Below are 24,246 nucleotides of genomic sequence, written 5' to 3'. Positions count from 1 at the left end.
ATGCCCGACTTTCTCTAAATGTGACTACGTACCATTTACGTTTTCGAATTAACCGTCTCATTCGAGAGAGAGAGAGAGAGAGAGAGAGAGGGAGAAAAAAAATAGTAACGAGTGTCATGATGAAAAATTTCCAAATCATCAACATATAACATACCCATTTAAATTCGCACATATATCTGCATTCATACGTATAGTATATAAAAGATATTTTATTTCCCGAAAATGTATTCGTTGGATTAATGTAAATATGCTATATAGAATGTAATATATTTCATTAACGTTACATTTACAATAAAAAGAAAAAAAAAAAAAAAAACGAGCGAACAAACGTAGAACACTCCACAGGCGTAATATATATATATATATATATATATATATATATATATATGTGCATACATATAATCTAAAGCGAAATCTCTCTGTCCGTTTTCTCTTACAGTAGAAAAAATTTTAGAATAACGGGATACATAACATATGTTTACATAACTATTATACGAAAAACATGCACAGCTATCTGTAATGCATTTCGTTTCGCGTAACGGAACGTGTCCCCGCGTTAATATGGACGTGTAAGGAAGAAAGAGAAAAAGTGAGAAAGATAAAACAAAGAAGATGGAAGGGAAGAAGAGTACGATAGAAAGAACATATGAGAAGAGAAACGCTGGTCAGGGTCGCTGAGGGTGTTCCGGTTTTCTACACGCATAGGCGACATATACATACATACATACATATATATATATATATATATATATATATATATATATATGTAGGTAGACCAACACATTGAACGAACTATATTCGCGTGTCTCTCCACACGTCAACGTTTTACACGCGTCCTACCGGTATATTCGAGAGTACAAGGATGAGTCTCCGACTATGTAGACAAGAGAGAAAGAGAGTGAGAGAGAGAGAGAGAGAGAGAGAGAGAGAGAGAGAGAGAGATCGGTGGCTGACTAGCTGTAGACCCTATAGTCGTATATACATATGCATATTCAGGACTTGTTATGTAGCCGACGATATGGCTGCAGGCCGGTTCGGTGTGACGTGGCGGGCCACGCCAAGCCGGAGATACCAGGGGATAACCGGTGACGGACTGCCGGACATCCGACCTGTTACCCCCTCGAGTACCCTTCTCTCCTCCCAAACCCCTTTCGCCATCTCCCATCCCGTCTACCTCTTCCTCTTTGAGAGAGGGCAGGAGGGTGAGCAACTTCCTATCCCGTTACGTTGCTCGACAACACGATCTCGTTCCACCTACCTTTCGTCCTTCATCTTGCATATTATGTCCTTCGATGGGAGTTCGGTTGAATATCGATGCGGAACATCGGGAAATTTACGAGCAAGCGATATGGGATTTCGTTTTGATTTTTACCGAGTTTTCCTTTCCTTCTTTCCTTTCTCTCTCTCCCTTTCTTTTTTCTCTCTTTTCTTTTCTTCTCTTTTTTTCATTGTTTTTTCTTTTTTTACTTATTTTTTTTTTTTTTTTTTTTTTTTTCTTTGTCTTCTCGTCGCCATTTTTATCCTCGCCCTTCGCATTTCTCACCCCCCACCCCCACCCCGATATTCATTTTTCCAAATCGAAATTAGTTTCATCGATTTTGATAATATTGTTTCGCGTATTTTTTTTTTTTCTTTTTTTTTTTTTTTAACCGATAGATAATAATCGTCGAATGAGAATTTGTATCAGTTAATATCTATGATTTTGATATTAAAGACAAATATATCTATTTGAGTATAGTACGCATGTATATTATGTGAAACAGAGGTTATACATCTAACGATTCTCGGTATCATTTCATTTCATATATCGAATCTCTTTGAATTAATCTCATTTATCAAAGATTATATTAAATTGAAAATATGACGATAACGTTAACTCGCGGCTAATTACGATTCACGTTTATCCGTCTAATGATGTGGTTTATTTTCTTCGGACGATCATCGTTGGCCTGCTAAGCTGTTAGAGTATACCAGCCATACAATTGTGATGAATTCCTAGTGGGCGCGCTCTCGCGTGCTTTCATTTATATACCTACGTTGTGCTCACGTATGTACGTTCGTGGTTGCGTTTCGAGGTACATTAGGAAGATTCTAATTACCCGAGCCTTCAATAAGAGAGCTTCAGGAGCAAGCCAGTGCGTTGCAAAGGAAACGCAGAACCGCAGAGAACCGCTAACGGATCGATGGTCAGTAGCTCTTCTTCCTCGCTCTCCTCCTTGTTTCATCGATCCTCTCTATCCTTTACCAGTCTCCTATCTATCTACCTCACCGTCTCTCTCCTATCTCTCTCTCTCTCTCTCTCTCTCTCTCTCTCTCTCTCTTGTTTATTTACATATATTTTCATCGTCATCTTTCGTCATTAATAATCACATTATACGTGAAAGTAAATTTGAATTTTCGTCGGAAAATTTGAAATGAAGTAATTATTAGGAATTATATCAATATCATCCCACGTATTTGACGTTTCACAAATATGAATTAATAATAAATATTTTAATCATTTCAAAGTGCCAGGAATCTTTGAATAGTTCTTGTCAAAAAGTGAGAATTTGTATCAATAAACGTCGACCGATCCGAGCGCACTGTCAATCGCTCAAAAACATGGCGATGATTTTCTGTCAATATGAGAAATGCTAACAGTACAAACGATTAAATTAACGAATATTAATATCATTAAATTAGATATCATCGAAATTTAATAGTAATCTTTTAATAATTATCGTAGGATGTACTCGTAGTTATATCGGTTAGCCATTCATTGAGAGAACCTTTGGACCTTCCGTTTCTCATCCCTTTCTCATCCCTTTATTTATTCATATGCAAGCCCTAAACCCCCTTTCCTCTTTTCTTTCCATCGCTCGTTGCTCCTTTGATCGTTTTACAGTCGCTCGACGCGTCGTTTGACGCGGCCGATCGTCGGTCGTTTTACAAGTTAGGGGTTGATACGAGGAGCAAGAGAGATAGCTAGAGTGAAAGAGAGAGAGAGAGAGAGAGAGAGAGAGAGAGAAAGAAAGATTAAAAAGAGGATGATGTATGAAGTCGAAAGAGCGAGACTCTCGTTAGCTATCTCTCGGTAGGAGCCCTTCTTCACTACACCAGAATCGAGCTCTGACCTCGACGAGACGCTTAGAACTTTAATGGACGCTGAACCCCGACCAGCTTGCTTCATCTGTCTCTCTCTCTTTTTTTTTCTTTTTCTTTCTCTCATGCACACTCTTACTTTCGAGCATACGCTTCATATGGATTATATACTTACTCATTTTCGTATCATATAAAAGACACGAAAAAACAGAAGGATTTCCCTCCCTCCCCCTCCTTTTCACTCAAATTCCAATCTCAAATGTTACATTATTGTTCTCGTTTATGTTAATACGAAATGAAAATTAAGAATCTCGTTAAAAGTGAATGTGAAATATTTAGGTATGAAATTATTAAGACTTATCTAACAGAGTTCACATGATATAATTATGAAGAAATTAAATAATTAATATTTATGTTTACGTTGCGTCTCAGCTGAGATTACTTAATATTTGTTGAATTAAAATGAAAATTTTTTATCGACAGAGGGAGAAAAAGAAAATTGTTTCTCGTCAATATACGATGTCCTTTAATATTCTTTAAAAATAATATCTACTACAAATAATGTAATATAGCAAACGTGATCGTGGGAGGAAATTTCGATGAAAAAATATTTATCTCTCATTCGTTTGGGACGAAAAGAGAAGAATATCACTGAGAGATGCTACGAAAGTGTTATATTATAGCCAAAGCGAAATTACGGGAAACGTGCGCTCGTCCGATCGGAAAACCATTTTGTCGATTATTATTTTAACGACGTTCGAGATTAAGTCGAACATGCGTTATTATTTCGATCGATCGATCGATCGAACACCTTGAAGATTTATAAAGAAAAAAAAGGAAAAAAAATTTCTTTAAATCTAATTCAACCGGAAATTTAAATGTCCGTACTCGAACTGATCCTAACGCAAATCCGACTAAGTAGACATCCAATCATATAGTTAATATTGTTTAATTAATATTATTTAGTTAACACGCATGTATCCTTATCCCTTTCGTTCGATTAATTCACATAATCTCGATACATCCGATATATTTTTAACCGATCCCGAGTTATGGGAACGACGTCAAAGAAGAGTGTGCGTAACTAAAGGGAAAAGCGATCGTCATTTTCTTCGTTGCCGAAGCGAAGGAGCAATTTCGCATAGTGAGGGAGAAGCAAGCGTTGCCTCCCGCGGAAACTGTTATTGCGATAGCCAAGTTTTCAGAATCGCAATGGCCCTTGAGCAAGACTACGGTGGGCCGAAGGAAAGCACTTTGAGAGCCGCTAATGGTACTTGTGAAGGGGATGGTAGAAACGGAAAAGACATTGCAAGAGGCTCTTTTCCTCGATAAAAACGATTTACCGGTAAATCTATCCAAACGATTCTTTTCCATTTGTCTTTTAAAACCGACGAATTTCGGATAGAGAGAGAGATAGATAGTGAATAAGAAAAAGTAGACAATATTACAAAATTTCGAGATTTGAGATCCTCACGCTTCAAAGATGTTAGATGATATATTTTGAATCGTACGAGGGTTTATAAACTATATATTTCATTATATCTATCTCTCTTTCTCTCTCTCTCTCTCTGTCTCTCTGTCTTTACTTTTACAAGAATATATTATATTTCAAATAATACAATTTCGTAATTATTTTCTTCATTCATCTTCAAAATTTAGAGAAAATCTTCTTCGAAATGTGTTTAACGAAAACAGTGGAATTATTTATTCAACTTTATTTCGTTTAAAAGTACCGACTCGAGTATCCATAGAATGAGATAGAGGTAGAGAGAGAGAGAGAGAGAGAGAGAGAGAGAATAAACGAGGAGAAACGCTTATTCGGTTACGAAAGAGAAAAAGCAGGTGTCCAAAAGGATTTTAGAGAAGTCCACGTGAAATTCTATTTCATACTATGTTCTTAGGATATACGAATGTGTATCCTATTTAATCCGTGTCCGTACATAAGAGAAACTACGAAGAACTTATAGAGTTTAAGCACAGCGGCGCGGCATTTCGAAAGATTTTAACGACTATCGAGGGAAGGAAAAGGAGATACTTTAAGAACTCGAAGAAAAGTTAAAGGCAAGGTCTAGACGAAAGCTAGAATAAGAAGCGATGGGAGATACAACTTTTCCGAGTGATAATTCGTAACAAGTTTAATAATTAAAATTAAATGATCCCTTTCGTTGAAGTTCGTGAAAGATCGACACGTACGGAGATTCGAGCTTGAAGTTAGTTCCAAAGTTAGCCAACAAAAAAGGACAATACTATTATACTTCCTAAGATTTTTCACTTTCGTGACATTTTCGAAGTATATTTAACGAACGTCGTCTTAAGTTAAGCATTAAAAAAATGATATGACACGAACGAATTTTTTTTCGTTACTATTACTATGGTTGATATATTAACCAAAAAAAAAAAAAAAAAAAAAAAAAAAAAAAAAAAAAGAAAAAAAAGAAGAAAAAAAAAAGAAAGAAAAGAAACACACATTAGAAAGGAAGAAAAAAAAAAAAAACAAAAAGAAAAGTGGAATGAATGAAAAACGAGCTCAAGACTACGCGCTCCTACGCTTGAACGCGCACGAATTAGATTTTTTTTCTTCTTTATTATTCCTTTTTATTTTTCATTCTCTTTTTTATTACAAAGAACCGCGAGTTACGTTGAGGTACAACCAGCCAGTCAGCCAGCCAGTCAGCCAGCCAGTCAACTAGTAGACTGCTTGTCCAACTGTTGTCACAGACGAGGTGCAACTTTATTCCGAAACGCTAGTGGTTGAAAACTCGTGCGAACGAGTCATTTGCCTCGATAAAAATAACGAATCGTCAGAATCTCGAAAAAATGGGACGCGAACGGGTACCTAGTGCGGATAGACTGGCCGATGCAGAGAAAAAAAAAAAAAAATATATATATATATATATATATATATATATATAGAGAGAGAGAGAGAGAGAGAGAGAGAAATGAATAAATAGAAATATGTAGAGGGAGAAAAAGAGGATGGAAGTAAATGTATTCGCGTGAGGGTGGCAACCACTTCGTTTCACACGGTGGCTACCGTTACGAACCTTTTCGCAGCGCATGCATCACATGCGAACGGAATCACGAATGGAGGTACGAATGTAGCCATGAATGGATCACCGAATGTTTTGTAATGATGCACGTGCACAGAGACCGACAAGTGTCAACCCCATGCGAGTTCTCTCTCTCTCTCTCTCTCTCTCTCTCTCTCTTTGTCTCTTCCCCTTCTCTTTTGAATCCTCCATCTCCTCGACGAAGAGTTAACAATGGTCGTTGAATATTATAATTTGTGGCGTCGTTGTTTAAATTTAAATGTTCGCTTTAAAAATTTTCACAAAACGAATGAATTAAAATTTCTTAATTTTTCGTTTTAACTCATGTACGAATCATCGTAATAAATATCACGCGAATAAAATGCGAATAAAATGAATGATTTGATAAAATGAAACCGTTTTAAATGTGAATGCGTTTCACCGAACGAATTAAAATTTAGTGAACGAATGGAAGACTTTAAACCTCGATACGTGAAACGCAAAGAAATCGTGCTCTTTCCATCTTTAAAGAGCGAGATGGAAACGCAAGAGCTGTACCGTCTGCGACGGGAAATTTCAATTAAGAAATTGTAAGGTCGAGCTTTCTGATGAAAAAGATTAAATGAAGAAATTCAGCTACTTAAACGAGGCAAAGAGAAAAGAAGAGAGAGAGAGAGGGAGAGAGAGAGAGAGAGAGAGAGAGAAACAGAGGGATCTGGAAATCGCTTTCTTTATAATTTCCAAATCGAATATTAAAGACTCGCATTTATATTATCTACTTTCTTCTTCCCTAATAAAATCCGTTAATCTCTATAATTAATTATCTTTCGTTATCGCCTTGATTATCGTCGCGAGTCGAACTTTTTGACCGGTCAAAAGAATCGAATGATAAAAGACTAATGTATTTTTTCTCCCTTTGTCCAGGTAGGCACATAAAGAATAGAAAGAGAGAAAGAAAAAAAAACGCATTATCTCAGTTGTTATAAACAACAAATAGGTATGTCGTAATTAATAAAAGATATAAAAGCCCTTTAAATATTTACATTATATCAGTGTATACTTTGATGTAAATTAAGAGCGTGATTAAAGTGAAAAATATTTTCGACTCTTTCGATATATTTTTCGAACAAAAATGATGCTAGAGAATAGAAGTTTAACACAAACTAACATTAAAATGCAGTATTGCAAGTGCACACCCTTCATAACCGGACTAGTAGTACATACAAGTAGGTAATAGTAGTCATGCGCAGCCGCATATACTATAAAGCGTGTCGGCACTTTACTGAAGCATACGAGCTCTCTGGGAAATCCGTGGATACCTTCGGGGCAGCAACCTGCCGAATAGGTTAAGTCAGCCACGATTTCTACCAAAGAGAAAATTTATCTTTTGGATGATTAATTGAAAACTGCCAAGTTTGACCAAATACGAATTGAGAGAGAAGTAACGAAATGGATAAAAAGAAAGAGAAAGAAAGGCAATACTTTTATCGTTTCAAATCATTTCCTTTCCAAACGATTAACCACATTTTAATCAAATTAAAACCATTGAAATAATCAAAATTATTTATCTCACTACGAAAACAATCTCCAAATGATATATTCAATCGCTTTTATTCCGGACCTTTTCTACGATGCATATATCTTTAAAATGTGTCTCTAAAATATTTCAACTTACGTTTGAAATTTCACATTTTCTTTTGCCTCTGTCTTACTTATTTTCTCTAGCAGCATGTAATATATTAGTTTAAATATGCTTCTTTCGATGCCTTGCATGCATTTCGCATACCAACGAGCAATTCCAAAGTTAGGAGCTCGTGATAGTGTCGCAATGAAACTAGAAATTAACCTTCGGGCCCTTTGTACATGGATAGAGACTTGAAAGTTTTGCGTATCTGAAGTTCCTTCAGTTTTTCCTTTGATGCATTATTCGATGATAGTCATCACAGTTTTTAAGCGATATAATCGCGCTATAACGCGTACATGGTCAAGGTGTTGAAAAAATTCTAAAGCCGTGATACCGTACGAACGTCCTTTTACTTCCTCTTCTGTAACAGAAGGATCGTTCTTGCACGAGATAAAAGTTGGAGAAAATTGTAGCGAACTAAAGAGGCCAACCAGCTTGTTAAAAGGTGTTAAGGGTGTTAAAAGCGATCGTGAAAAATGTTCCATTAAATCTCCATCTTTTAAACTGATATTAAAAGATAATTAAATTTAAATAGACACGATATTTATTTTTCAACAATGGTAACGTATGCAATTACTATACTTTATACGATTATATTCAATATATTGAAAGGAAACGTAAAGCCAATTGTATTAAAAAAAAAAAGTACTATAACATATATATAATATTATATTCGTAAATTAGAAAAATAAATCCGTACATCTGTTATAACAAACTTGTTTTCCTTTTTTTTCGAACTACCTATAGCGATACTAAATGATGTATATATAACACGTCGTATGTATGTGTGTGTATGTTCTTGTTCCTTTATTTTTCTTTTTTTTTTTTTCATTTCTTCCTATAGATAAGAATATATAAAAAAAAAGATCTAAAAGTGGTCTCCCAAGGAAACAAGAGAACATTAAAGTTCACAAAGTTCGTAACTTTGTCCTTCTGTCCTAGTAACAACTGTGCTTAACATAATGTCATAGAACGCTCGTGTTTCCTCTCTTCTCTCTCTCTCTCTCTCTCTCTCTCTCTTCCTCTTTCTCTTTGCCACTCTCTATCAAAGAAAAAAAGATAGAAAAAAGAGAAAAGAAGAAAAAAAAGAGTAGAAAAGAAACAAAAGGATGAACGGAGGAAAATTTTTGCGACGTCACGTACCATGGAAACACATAGTCCATATTAGCCAGGGTCATCGTAAAAATGGCGACGATTTTCGCGCTTGCACACGATGCACTTTCAGTAGTTCTCTTCAAGAGAGTAATTATTCGTAGTTAGAAGATAGAACGTTTACACTTTGTAAGCGTACATACGAGCGAGTCCATGAGCATTCATCAAAAAAATAGAATTTTCATGAATTTCAGTCGGGACTACTCGTAGAACAGATCAACGATTATTATCTTCGCGATAATAATCCTACCATCTGGACGAATCGTTCAAACATTTTCTATTTCCTATCCCATAGATTAGTCGTCCAATGGCTATGCATATTCATCGAGCGTTTATTGGAACAATCGTCCACCCAATAGCATTTCCAATGTAATTTATTATGATAATCGTTATGAACCAGTGTACGATGAATTTTAATAGTCCTTTTGCCGTTTATATTAAATACGATAGTAACATAAACGTATAAACTGTTCGATCATGGGATGATAATAATTATATTTTTTTAATCATCGATCTTATCTATTTTTCGAAATTTAATTGCTCTTTCGCTTATTCACGATGACAATAAAACTAAATATATACGTATAACACACACACACACACACACACACACACGCATACGCGTTTTGTTTTTTGGACTGAAGAAAAAAGAAAAAGAAATATATTTAAAAATATCTCTTCGATAAACGTAAGTTGAACATTTTTTCTTTTTTCCTTGCAATCGACGAATGAATAAAATTGAATCGGAAACTTTATTTAAGAATATGTAAATGCTCGTAAAATGATACGGTGATAAAATTTGTCGCATATGTATGCGACGTCACGAAGATGATGGTGTACCTATCTCTTTTCAACTTTTCTCTTTTGAACTGCCTCACTCTGCCGCTTTTTTCTCCGTCCATCTGTCCCTTTCTCTCTGTCCCTCGTGTACACACACCGTTTTGTAAGAAACCAAGGGAAAAAGGTGAGATTGGAGCGTGCACGAGCAATGTTTAATACGAAAATTTCTCTCTCTCTCTCTCTCTCTCTCTCTCTGAAATTTAGCTGGATTAGGGGTGGAATTATACATCTCCAAGGTGGTAGGAGGATTTAATCCGCATGAAACACGATGGCAGGCTCGGATTAAGCATCCCTCCAAGAAGAATTCGCTGCTTCTGACACGTACGTCCTGGGATGATAATCTGATTTTTTTTCTCTTTTTTTTTTCTTTTATTTTTTCTTTTTTTTTTCCTTTTCTTTTTTATGAACGACCATTCGGCCGGTTTCCCCTATTCGTACCTGGAATTTTTAGTTTCTTAAAACATTTCGAATTACCCTCGTTTGAGTGCCCTCCCATAGAGCCTTTAAATGATTCGATTTTCAACAACGGACGTCGTTTGTTACTATAAGGAAAATTAAATTTCAATTAAAGATTATTTGCATTTTCAAAAGAGCGTGACACCCATCGCTCTAAAAGTTGAAGGACTCGAGGAAGATCGAGAGGGAAAATTTGCAAGAAGTTGTCTCGACTAATTTATCTTAATGGTGATACGAAACAAGTTTTAATCGCGAGTAAGACGACGAGAATTCGTCGTCCCTTTCGCTTTTATTATTTTCTTTTATCTTTATCCTTTGTTTCTTTCTTCTTGTCTTGTTTTCTTTTTTATTTGTCTCTTTCCCTTTTCCTTTTCTTCAGCACAAAGTAGTCGAATGCAACATTCCCTCGTTTGCTCTTTCTAACTACCACATGATTTTAATTGCATTCGTTAAATTCATTTGCGAAAGAGTCTCTTGACGCACTCGGTGTTACCGAGAGTATACCGTGATTCGCCACTTCGTCTTAAACATGTACATAGCGTATATTCATACGCATACATTTCTACATTTTCGTGCATATGAACAAGTGCCATACAACTTGACTGGCTGCTAGTCTCGAGCCGTTCGTCTGTTGGACTTAGTATGAATAGATTTTACATTTATAACGGTACGAATTACCTTTTCAAACCTGAAAGATTTATGCTAATATCCTTGTTCCCCATTGACAAATCTCTTACTATTTCTGAACGAGAGAGAGAGAGAGAGAGAGAGAGAGAGAGAGAGAGAGAGTGAAAGAGAAAACTTTACGTACTTAAAGTCCACGTTAAAAAATACTTTACATTTGTAATACAGTCGACGATGATAATTCTTTGATCTTCCACAATTATCCTTTTGTACGATGGTCCATATTGTTAATACCATTGTACAACTAAGCTTCACATTTTTCATCATTTTTTTATTATTAATATTACATAAACTCATAAAGTAAATTTTGCCGTATTCGATGTGTAGAAATATCATTTCAAAGCTTTTTTTTTTTATCCTTTCACGTCTCCTTCCCTCTCGCACATTTCTACATCTCTTTCTCTTTCACTCTTACACGACACGACGAAGTAGGAAGTGACGGTAGCGAGTGTAACTGGTGCCATTTCCGTTTTCCGAATTGCCGCGTCGATCACGTCGACGATAAATCTGTCGACGTGATCGATACACTAGAAAAGTCGTCCTCGTCGTCTGTCCAAAACGAAACGTGAAATAAATTCGAGTAGGAGGAGGACCATCTTGTTTCCGATCTCCGAAAGTCCCTTTGACGTCTCTTTTCTGTCGTTACTAATATTTTTCAAATTGATTTATCCGTACGATCCTTTGCGACGAGTTATTACAAAAGCAAAAGAAAAAAAAAAAAAAAAAGAAAAAACAAATTTTTACACAAAACTAATAATCGCAATTAATACTTGATATATTTGATAATTAAAAATTTTCATAATAATAATTGAATAACAAAAGCATCATAAATAAATGTAAATATAAATTCAATTATCTCAAAGCAATTTTTATTAGAAAGAAGAAATCTATTTAGCCGATTAATTAAATAACATGAATTTTCTAATTATACGATAACTTCGTTGTTTAAATCGAACTTTGGAATTTGATTAAAAAGCTCTCGACTTATTAGAATTCTCCTAAACGATCTCCGAATATTCGAAAGTCTCGATGGAATTCACGCTCGATATCCCTCGTGGCTTAGTACCACGAGGGGTGAAATAATTCGGGGAACGCGAACATTCGTGTCGTTCCGGTCCTCGTCGTCCGATTTCCACCTTTCCGAGCCGTTTTCCGCGGGAAATTTCGAGCGAGCTCACCGACTCTGAGTGTTTACGATAGCCACGTATGGAGAATTCAGAGCTGCACCACAAAGTTTCTCCTCTCTCTCTCTCTCTCTCTTCCTTTCACCTCTTCACCCTTTTCTCTTACTTCGTTACTCTCGCTAAGCTTTGTGAGAAAAGGAGATGCGATCATACTAACACATTTACATATCTCTCTCTCTCTCCCTCTCATTCTGTCTGTATGCATGTGTGTATGTGTATGTGTTGCATCGTGACATAAACTACCATGAAGTCACATTGCAGAGCGCCCAACGACCCGTTATTTCGTATTTCACGAATTTGATTTTCACTTCTCTACGTACGTATACCTTCTCTCGCTTGCTTTTGCGATCCTCGAGAAAGCTAAAAGAGAGAGAGAGAGAGAGAGAGAGAGAAAGAGAGAGGAGAGACTAGTTGTACGTTCTTCCTCTCCCTCTAGCCTTTATTTTCTTCGTGAATTCAATGTTTCCAACGGGCAGCGTTGAAGTAGTTTAATGAGAGTACTCGGACTCCGGAGTCGACGTTAAAACACTTCTTAAGCGTTTCCGAATGTATTTCAAATTATTACGCCGGTGAAAGCTTCCAGTGAATGCTTTGTTTCTTCCAGAACGTCCCCTTTTCCGAGATCGTAAAGATTTCCTTAAGAATTTTCTTCGTTGTCGTTTCTCGATTAACACGCATTCCTCTCTCTTTTTATCTCTCTCCTCTCTGTCTCTCTCTCTCTCTCTCTCTCTCTCTCTCTCTTTTTTCCTTTAACTTTATCCATTTTCTTTTGTAGTAAAGTATAATCGAATTACGTATCAATAAAATTATTTATCTTTTATTTTCTTATCGTATTTCTCTTTCGAGCTTTTAATAATCTTGTTTGTTCCTCTCTCGATCAGTTTATGTTTGGTCACCATCAATATGGCTATACTATATTTTCAGTTTTTTATGTCTTTGTTATCGAACATCCTTTTATCTCTATTTCTATTTGTCCTTTTCTCTCTCTCTCTCTCTCTCTCTCTCTCTCTCTTTCTCTCTCTTTCTTTTTATCTCGTGAGGATTACACGACAGAAAACTCGAATGTAACATAAAGTTTCGAATTTCCGATGTGACCAAAACGTCCGGTCTCTCGCGACACCACTGTTCATTTCACTTTGTATATCAAACATTTTATTTCGATCCGCAAGTAGAGAAACCATCATAGTCACGAGCAACATCTCTCGGTGGCTCTCTACTTTGATGCTTGTCTCTAACTTTTATTTACACAAACTTTCGAAGCAACTCCGTATTTGAATCTAACTCTGTATCCATTTTAATACTATCTTTCTTTAATATTTCTTTTTTCTTTTCTCTTTTTTCTCTTTCTATTTCTTTTCTTTCTTTTTTTTTTTTTTTTTTTTTTTTTTTACAACTAATCGAGATCGATTTTTGCGAGATGTTTTTACAAGTTCATTTATTTATTTTTCTTTTTTTTTTTTTTCCCCTCGTACGTTGTACGTAATCATCATTGCGAAAAGCATTCTACCGCTATAACTTTTTGATAGAAATGAAATTCTTCAATTCCATTTGTTCCTTCTCTTTCTTCTCCTTTTCTTTTCGCGAGAGTTTCTTTGAGAATGTTGCGAGCCTTTGTATTCGAGAAGCTTTATTTCGATCTTAGGAGAGAGACTCTCAATGTACCGATGCCCTGAATTTGTATCTTTTATTCCCTGAACAGCATAGAACGCTATATAAAGTTCTCTCTCTCTCTCTCTCTCTCTCTCTCTCTCTTTCTCTTTCTCTTTCTTTTTTGCCTTTTTTCTTTTTTTTCATTTATATCACAAATATATGTAGGTATATATACATATATATATATATATATGTATGTATATATTTTTTATCGTTCGAGCGCATATGCATACTTTTCCTCATTATAGTGAGTTCTCTTTCTGTGTGCATATTTTGCAAAAATTCAGCCATTGGAAATGCGAAAAAGCAACTCAAATAATATTTAATATAATATTAATTGCTATGTAATAAATTAACATAGAAAAATAGCGAGAATTATTTTAACGTTTTTATTGTTTTAAATTATTCGAAGAATAAAAAGGAATAAGTCGAAAGAGTATTTCTTATCTTCTTGCAATGATAATAAGATCGATCAACTTCGGGCTTTTAAAAATTCTCCGAGGTGTTCGAATATTTAATAATGGAGGGCGTTGAAAAGAATAACGAACGCAATGAGAGTAGGGGACGTCCGCGGGAAGGATTTTATTAAATATTTTAAGAATTCTTAAAGCTCGTTAAGTAATGAGAGAGAAACGCGAAGTGGAATTAGCTCGGTGAATTCCGCTAAAGTCGTATCGATTTTACAATTTCAAATTATTACTCGTAACGAATATTTGTTGGAGAATTCTACTATTTTCCAATCAAGATCGTTTCGAAATATTTCGCTTTTTCATCGAGTACTCTTTGATCCATTCAAAATTGATATTGTTTAATGAATTAATTCGTAGAAAAATGGTAAGATATATCAATCGATAATATATGTCGATTGATTTTTATCAATTTCTTTTTTCTCTCAATTCATCGAATATCAATAAGCTAGTATTATTATTTTAAAGGATTGAAAATGTCTACGTCGATGTAGAAAAATATTATATGATAATATAATATGAAAGAAAAGGGGAGAATGCAAAATGTCTAATGTAATGGTCGAATCTTTCACATGTATTTTTCTTAAAAAGAAGAAAAAGAAAAAAAAAAAAAGAAAATTTGATGGACAATTGTAAATAAGGGCTTATTTCGTGTCCCATTAGAAAACTTTGATTCTCGTTAGAAAACCTTCTCCGCGTATTATCCGGATTATCGAGAATTCCTCGAGGCGTTCGAGCAGTCGATGGATATACACCCGGAGCTCCGGATATTCCTTCGGACAATGGTCGTTCAGGAAGCCATTGAACGGAGCTCTCTACTCACATAGTTTGCGAATTATCGACGCGCTTGCCGCTGATAATTATTTCGATGCGGCCCGGTTCGCTCCTTCCCTTCGCGTCCTGCTATCCTACCTTTACTTTCCCTTCTCTCTCTCTCTCTCTCTCTCTCTCTCTCGGACTCCCGACGAATAGGCGAAAAGTTTTTCGCGAGAAAGTTTCGTTCGTTGAAAAGCGAGCGAAGCGTTTCACTTCTGAACGCGCGCTAGAGGCGCGAGAACCCTAGAGAAAAATGCGGCTGGGATAGAAGTATGAGGAGGGAAGGAGGGATGGAAAAAAATTTAGGAGAATGTAAGTCGATCGAGAGAAAAAACTTGTTCCCTCCCGAACAATTTTTCCGACTGAAAAATTCTTGTACATCCTTCTTTTCCTTTTCTTCGCTTTTCCTTTTCTCTTTCTATTTCCTCCAATCTTTTCTTTTTCTTCCTTTCCACGTCACACTTTTTAATATCACCGTCCATGAGATCTTTCTTATTTCAAAGAAAGCATGTATATACATATCTAAGGGTGCAATTATTAAACAACGTTTAAAGATAAAGCTCTATAAATCGTCGATTAGGAAATAGAAAGATCATAGATCATTTTCGTTTCCGTATATCAAGAACATTGGAAAGGTTTCAATAAGAATCCATTAGATTGATCGGATTGGATGAAACGAATGTTCTCAGGTTTGTCTACGAACGCATCTCTGAATTGTTTCGAATGTTCGCTTGGCTGTTAGTTTACGTGAAAAAACGAAGACGAGAGAAGATCGGTCGGGAAAATAATACTAAACGGCCACTTGCTTGGATACCCTTTCTTGGTTCCTTTGCTTTCTCGCATCCTCGTGCGACGTAACAACGGTAAAAGAATGCGGAACGAACGTTCCCCAGGGTGAAGGAAGAACATTGCGAAAAAGGTGCTCGAGACATCTAGCTTGGTGGAAATGTAGAGAGAAGGAAATGGAATGAAATAAAGGTAGAGGAAAGAAAGAGAAAGAATGAAAGAAAGGAAAGAAAGAAGAAAGGAAGAAGGAAGGAAAGAAAGAATGAGAGAAAGAGGAAAAGAGAGAGTAAGAGAGGCTGGAAAATGCTGATCCGCATTCCCGAAACGCCCGGTATTCCGGCGGTATTGCACGAAATTGCTGCACTCTGTCCGTGTCATTCTCCGGCCGGTTGCAGCATTCTCTCTTTCTCTCTCTCTCTCTCTCTCTCTCTCTCTCAACCTCTCGCTTCCTATCGTTTTCCGTTCTTCTCGCTCTTTCCGACACTGCTTACGCTCTCTGACACGTACGACGGACGAGCGAGTTCTCCTTTGTATACAGGGTGACTTAAAATTGTGTATAGACACAATTCACACACAAACATACATACAAAGAAAGAGTAATGTACAAGGTAAACATTATATGTTCAACGACAGTCCGAACAATATACGTTTCTTAAGAAAAGAACGATTGTTGTATCATACCAATAATAGATATTATTTATCGAATTTGTTTAAAGTTCTTTATTTCGTTCGTTTCAGGGCCACGTATATAATCGAGGCCAGACACGAGATTGACTTTTCAACGAAGTTACAAGGTATTTATTTATATATTTATAATTATTTTATATCTTTTTAAATGTGTAAATGTGTAATCCCTCAAATTTCGAAGTTCTAAAAAGTTGTAAGGAAAAGTTGAAAAGAAAGAAAAAAAAACAAATGTAGAAATCTAAAAATCGTTCTACGAAAGTTAGAATATTTTTAACCGATAACAATCAAAGTGTATAAGAATCGATGCCTAAGTTCAATCTCGAAAGAGATTCTCTAAGAAAATTCTCTTTTGTTTCATATCTTTCCATCTTCTCTTTTCTATATTTTACAATAAAATATCGATCCTTTCTCTATTCCATGTTAGAAAAATCTCAAGCAATTTACTTTTGGTGATTACAGAGTATAACTTTTCCTCTTGTATTCGATATTTCCAACGATGATCTTCTGATCTTCTTCGATTTGCATCTCTTTTATATACTTTTTCCCTTTATCATTTCCCCCGCAACAACTCGCGATTTCCGGATCCAATTTCCTATCACGGTCGATGTTGTCTTGATAAAACTAATATTTGATTTTCGATAAATAAGTCATTGCAACCGATCGGAGTTTATAATATTTATTTGAATTTCAACGATTAATTAAAACCATTACGATACATTGTTGCGTAATTATGCGATTAATAATAATTTCTTTGAATTGTTTAAAACTTTTTACAAATTTGAGATTTATAAACACGAAGAAGAAGTCGAATATAAAATGTTAGAATTCTTCGTGTGTTTTCTCGCGATAAGGAGGATAAATCGGTAAGAGTAAAAAAGTGAGAAGGAGAGAGAGAGAGAGAGAGAGAGAGAGAGAGAGAGAGAGAGAGAGGGAGAGAGAGGGTGAGTATGACAGTACAAAGAGAAAGAGAGTGAGAGAAAGCTGTGAGCTTTGGAACTAGTATCGCGACGGGTCGTGCATTCGTGATTGTACGTACTGGCAGTCACGTTTACGCTAGAGAAACTATCGGAATTCGTAGATATACCTACATACCTATATACGTGGTGTCCTATTGTGTCTTTTGCGATGCATGGAACTCGATTTACGAATAGCATCGCAGAGTGCTGTTTACCTTTCAATCTCTATATTTTTATCGATTTGCTTTTTTCCTTTTTCTCTTCTCCTTTTTATTCCCCTTTAATTCAACAATTCTTTGAATATTCACCACGTTGTTTCACGTTATTCGTGTTATACTTTCTCACTTTAACGTCACCTATGAATTCGTTCTACGATTTTTAATTATTATTCCCTTGATTTTTTTTTTTTTTTTTTTTTTTTTTCCAAAACGCTTTCCTCTTGATAGAACATTGTAACATAGAAATGACATGCATACGTACGTTATCAGAGTGAAAATGCTTATGTCAGATAAAAAAAGAAAAAAAAAAAAAAAAAAGAAAAGAAACGTAAATCGTGCCCGTAAATGTTTCTTTCGATGGAGAAACACCGATCTATTTATACATACATGTACAAACTTTTTGTAATCATTACAACAAAGAATTGTTAATATCTTAATCGTTTTTAATTCACATATAGTCGAAACAACATATATAAATTTATTTCTTGTTATCCCTTTTCCTTTTTTTCTATTTCTTATTTCACAATTTATACTATAATAAAAAGCTTTTCTCCATATGACAAAACACAATTTTCCAAACTCACCTGACCGTGTTCGGTGCTTTGTAAAAATTTTCATGTCCATGTTATCGTTTTGTTCTGACACGTCATCCGATATGTTTCCCATGGCAAACAATTTTCTATCGGGACGATGAATTTTCAAAGGAAACAAAGGAAATAATTAAAAGACAGATTGATGCGAGCCAATAGCGCGGACGTCATATTTTACACTTTAAAATTGAACCGATCAACTAACGTCTCTGTAACTTTTAGTTACAAAACTATTGCTACTTTTTCTTCTTTTTTGCTTTTTATTATGAATATATTGCAAAAAAAGAGATCGGAATATGTATATGTGGTTTCAAGGGAGAAACCAATGTCTCTAACTAAAAACCATATAAAAATCATATAAATTATTTCGTTTATTACTCACGTATGTTTATTGTACGTACAGTGTAATATAAATGTAAAATAAACTTTCTTCATTTGTTCTTTAAATTGAAAAAAGATTCCGGCTTAAATGTTCCATTTAAATGATTATCATTTTATATTTTTTCCATTGCAAGTAATAAAACAGAGAGAAACGGATGTTGAACGAAGTAATTTAAAGGTAACACCCTATAGATACCTAAACTACGGTATTGTAGATGTCAGTAAGGTGATAGGATCAGGCCAAACCCTGGATCGAAGTAACGGAAATTTGATTCCTCCAGCTTGTAATATCAAGCGTCTGCATATTCGGCAAATATACATACCAGTATACATACACAAATAACTGTACATATATACAAATGTATATGCATATTTTCCCATGTATAAATTTATATATATACATATATATATATATATATATATATATATATATATATATATATATATGGATCGTACAAATAATATACTAGTATTTACGTAAATGTTTGCAGATTTCTCTCTCCCTCTCTCTCTCTCTCTCTCTTTTTTTCTCTTTCATGAATTTACTACTCATTGTCATTGAATTCGGTACAAGAATGAACACATTAATGCGCTTAGAATGTTCAATGTTATTCATACTGTTTTACTATTGCCTCGTAAAACCTCTTTATTTGTATACGTAAATAGAGGAGAATTGCATCCAAATGTAAAGGGCACTATAATACTTAATGATAAATATATACGATAAATAACCAATGACGTATAGAGAGAAAAAAAAAATTGTTTAAACAACAAAATTGTTAATTCGTTCTTGAAAAAAATTTTCAAAAGTACGATAATGCACGTTTCAATAAAAAAAAAAAAAAAGAAAAAAGATCGAGGTACAACTCGAGCATAAAAAAAAAAAAAAAAAAAAAAAAAAAAAAAAAAAAATTGATACGAAATAGGTTTATAACTTTGTATATATAACTTTGAATAGAGAATATAAGTTTAAAGTTGTAAAATTTTGATAACTTTTTCTCTATTATACGATTGTTGTTTTAACAATTCGATTTCTATGCCATTTTTGGTCGTATAATATCAAAAAAACATATACGTATGTATTTAATAACCTTTTCCTTCTCGATTCGATATGCTCGTAGAATTTAATGATCTGAATGAAAACTTTTTGATATAATAATAAATAAAACATAGAATATACATTGTTCTCTTTTTTTCGTTCAATGTATATCGACTCGATTGAAATTCTATTTGAAAAGTACTAGAAACAGTCGCGAGAAGTTCTCTTTCGAGATCGGAGAGTATTTGGGAGGGAAAACGAGGGAATTTAATTCATTCAGTAAGAACCCCCGACGACATGTTGGGATATTCTTTTATTATACACATGTGTACGTTCGTGTACGTATGCGTATGAGTTTTCTACGTTTCTCTCTCTCTCTCTCTCACATACACATATACACACACACACGCACGTACGCACACACATAATCATATACATATACCTCGGTAGTTTTCGTTCGACTTAACGACCGAATTAAAAGTTCCGTACGAGTTTTCCTCGGGTTATTTGCCGTTACACTCAATTACTGTCTATTACTCGCTCTATTTTTTTGTAAGTATTTTCTCTCTCGTTTTAGTTCTCTCTTTACTCGTCCGATTCTCATTCTCGTCCGATTGTTCTTTTTCTCATTCTTCCCACCCTTCCTTTCCTCTTTCTTTTATCGTCGAATTTCGGAGGAAAAATTTCCCCTTTTCCCCATCTTTCGAATCGCCTCTCTTACTCTTCCCTTTTTTCTCAATGTTCTTTTTCACTTATTTTCTTTTATTTTCTACAAAAATACGAGCAAGTTCTCGATTAAAAAAAAATCTTCTCGCTTATATATAGATATATATATATATATATATATGTGTGTGTGTGTGTGTGTGTGTGTGTGTATTTTCCTGTATAAATTATTTCGTTTAATAAACTATCAAATTTTTACGCGATAAATTGAAATAATGGTAAAATCTGATATGCATCTTAGAATGTTCATTGACATTACTGTTCTATCGTAAAAGAAAGGTCGGGTAACTAGAAACAGGTCGTAAATTACTGAGAAATCTAGGTTAGCTCCACACTTCCGTCCGTGTAGTCTCGATTAAGATCGTTATACGAAGTCCACGGTGTTCGAGATTTTATACCATGAAGGGAAGTGACTACGAGAGGGTGAAGTGCTGGTAATATACGAGAATATAAATGTCGGAGTACGAACATTTTCCAGTAAAACGATATATATATATATATATATATCCAGTATATACATTGTATATATATATACACGTACATAGGTATTGTACTTTTGCAACTAGTCGACCAGATGTATCCAACGTTATTCGTACATCTTTCTTACCTACTACTATCGTTCGATCCCATACTTATATATATATATATATACACATACCACGTATAATATAATATATCCGTGTGAAGGATGAGTGACTTGTTCAAGTAGATGTATTCAAAATGTTCTTTCGAATTTGTCTGAAATTTTTGCTTAACTACTCTCCTCATTGTAATCTTTTACGATCTCTTTTATAAATCAAACTTTATGAACACTCGAGAAAAAAGAGAGAATAATTTTTTTCTTATTACTTTCGATCTAATAGATCTTATAAAAATAAATTATATAATATCAACACTTTTGTCATGAAATTATGATATCATATTTTATCGCAAAATATTGTAAAATATAAAATCCCTAATCATTTTGATGGAATTGGTAGTTCTGGTGTTAAGATAAATCCGAGTTGCGTAAATCATCGTATAGACACGTTACGCGAGGTCAAAGGAAACGGGTTTCATTTTGCAAAGGAAAAGCCGAGCTGTTCGACGTAGCACCAATATACCGAGATCGACGAGCCAACGAGAATTCTTCTTCTCTTCCGGTAGTCTCATATATTTTCACTGATATTTTTCGAGTCTACTGGCAAAGATGGGAAATCGAATTTATTTTTCTTTTTTTTTTTTTTTTCTTCTTTTCTTTTCTCTTTTTTCCCTTTCCTTTTTTGCACTTTTTCAAGAATGTTCAACGCACATGCTTTTAAGACTTACCTCTAACCTTACGGTTCCTTCATTTTTCTTCTTCTTTGCCTCGAAGTATCTGACATGCTTTTTTCCCGATTTGAGTGCCGTTACGACTTAAACTTTGTCTCTCTTTCTCTCTGACTTTTTCATTTCTTCTTTTTATTATTGGAATTCCATCTTAAAGAACGACAGTAATTCAAAAGTGAGAAGATAACTTAGATTTATTTAAAATATCGTTTGCTTGAGGAACGAAATCCATTTTGTTCTTGCCTTTTTTTTTTTTTTTTCTTTCTTTTTTTTATTCACGCCAATTCTAATTGCAACATGCAAATTACTTGCTAGAACCAATCATGGATATTATTAAATTCGTTTGGACCGTCGATTTTTTTCAAAAGATTTTTCGAACGTTCTTTTTTTATTTAAAAGAAATTATCGAGATGATTCATTCAATTTAATTCGATTATAAATGTAATGGCATGATTACGATTTTCCTCGTCATTTTTATCGCAATCGTCTACGAAAGAATATCGACGGAGCTTTCAAATACTCAATGGAAAAATGAAAAGGTAATCATTCGATTTTCGCATCTTTTTTCCTGCCCTTCTCCGTTTCTCTAACGACGATATCACTGTGATTCGAAGCGCGTGAATCCATTGTTCGAACGAAATCCATTGATTCTTCTCCTCCTTCTTGCAGCTCTTCTTTTTATAATCCTTTGCTTTTTTAATTCTCTCTACATTTTTTCGTCCGATAATGGTCGTCCGAAAAAAGCGATTCAAAGGGCTCGCTTAAGGTTGATTTATCGATGAGTTTGTAAGAAAAAAAAAAGAAAAAAAAAACAAACAAAGAAAAAAGAAGAGAATAGAAAGTGGTATAAATGAAATTTTGACGATGTATATAAGAATCCGTCGTACGATCAAATTTTTTTATACTGCGAGATATTACGACAATGAGCTCACATTCATTTATTCTACGTTAATTAGCTCCAGATAAATTACGATTTAACATTAGTTCGTTCATTCGTTCGTTCGTTCGTTCGTTCGTGCATTCGGTCATTCGTTCGTCCGTTCGATCGTCCATTTGTTCGTTAATTCATTTGTACGAAATAAAAGTAATACGAATCGTTCTCCCTCGCGAAACAAAATTCAATAATTACATGAAAAAAATTATCGATAAAAAATCAATTGTTTTAACGATTAAAAAAAAAAAAAAAAGAGAGAGAAAAAAAAACGAAACATATTAAACGTATTAATTGCGAGATGTAAGATTGAATTTCAATGTCACTTAAATTTATTGCTTTTTCGAATGAATGATTCTACGATTGACGTATCTCTCTCTAGCAATCGTTAAATCGTTTAATCAATAATCTCCGTATGATCGTTCGTTCGTTCGTTCGTTCGTTCGTTCGTTCACGTTATAAGAAGAAAAAGAAAGGAAAATAAAGAAAGAAAATGGAAAGTCGAAAAGTGAGAGATCAGAATATAGAAATGACTTTGGCAGCTGTGTATTTCATATTAATTAACAATGGTTATGCCTTAACGGAATAGGACCGTCGAATATCCAAACGTTTTCATTGTGTAAATGGCTTTAGTTCCATGGGTAGAAACAAATAAAAAAACAAACAAAAAAAGAAAAAAAAAAGGAATAGTGTTGAAAGAGCCGATCGAACGAGCTCGAATGCTCTTTCGTTGTCGTCCTGCGGTCAATACTATCTCCGGCCTTCCGGTAATTCGTTGTCTCGGCTTAAATGGACTCTGCTAACTCACGGGCGATTTTATTAAACGCTTCGCGACCGCTCGTAGATCCCTGTAAATTTAAAGAGAGAGCGAGAGAGAGAGAGAGAGAAAATCGAAACGCCATAGCAATTTCGTCGTAACCAGTTGAAAAAAGAAATGAGTGGTAAAAAAAGAAAAAAAAAATGGCGATACTCTTTGTTAATGATAAAAAAATGTTAGGTACATTTATACAAATCTGATTCGTTCTATAACGTTTCCAATTATTATTTCGCATCATTAAAGTTAACGATCGAGCTGACAATTATTCGATAGTTTTTCTTCACGCTTATTTCGATTTTGTAAAATCAAAAAAATCGAATATTTAAACTTCGTAACTAATCGACACGACATAATATTTTCTAACAATGTTGTTAATAATCGAATGTCATTTATCAAATAGCACCAACAATGTGCAAGAATAATGGAAATTGAACGAGCATTTGATGACGTTCCATTACAGTTCTTTTCTTTTTCTCTTTCTCTCTCTTTCTCTCTCTAGCGAAGCATTATATCGGAAGATCGTATCTATCTTTTTTTATTTTCTTGACGAAGAAAAAAAATGATAAGTTGATAAATTTTTATATTCCAAGCAAAAACGTTTGCTTTATTACAATCGATTTCATTTTCTTATAAAGACTCTACTATCTACTGGTCGTCCGAGGATAGAAAAATAAAGAGAAGTATAAAGAAAAAAAAAAAAGAAAAAAAGAAAAAAAAAAAGTAAAAAACAAAAAAAGTAAAAGAAGGAAGTCGTTTGGGTTAGTTAC

General features: G+C 34.5%; 2 protein-coding genes across 8 annotated transcripts in view; one reads left to right on the top strand and one right to left on the bottom strand.

Annotated features, from left to right (window-relative positions):
• The window catches only part of LOC124955424 (lachesin-like), a 135,781-nt gene that overhangs the window by 52,642 nt on the left and 58,893 nt on the right, over positions 1–24,246 (top strand). For 5 of the 6 annotated variants that reach the window (XM_047509860.1, XM_047509853.1, XM_047509857.1 and 2 more), the window contains exon 2: positions 16,568–16,623. In XM_047509860.1, the coding sequence (XP_047365816.1) occupies positions 16,568–16,623 (56 nt within the window). Of the gene's footprint in view, positions 1–15,934; positions 16,022–16,567; positions 16,624–24,246 lie in introns of those variants that run through there. The other variant, XM_047509856.1, reaches the window with a different exon arrangement.
• LOC124955422 (4-coumarate--CoA ligase 1-like) overlaps positions 1–24,246 on the bottom strand; it is a 136,907-nt gene that overhangs the window by 64,186 nt on the left and 48,475 nt on the right. The window lies entirely within an intron of this gene.

The sequence above is a fragment of the Vespa velutina genome, chromosome 18 (assembly GCF_912470025.1).
Source record: "Vespa velutina chromosome 18, iVesVel2.1, whole genome shotgun sequence".
NCBI lineage: Eukaryota > Metazoa > Arthropoda > Insecta > Hymenoptera > Vespidae > Vespa > Vespa velutina.
This window is presented reverse-complemented; position numbering and strand designations above follow the sequence as displayed.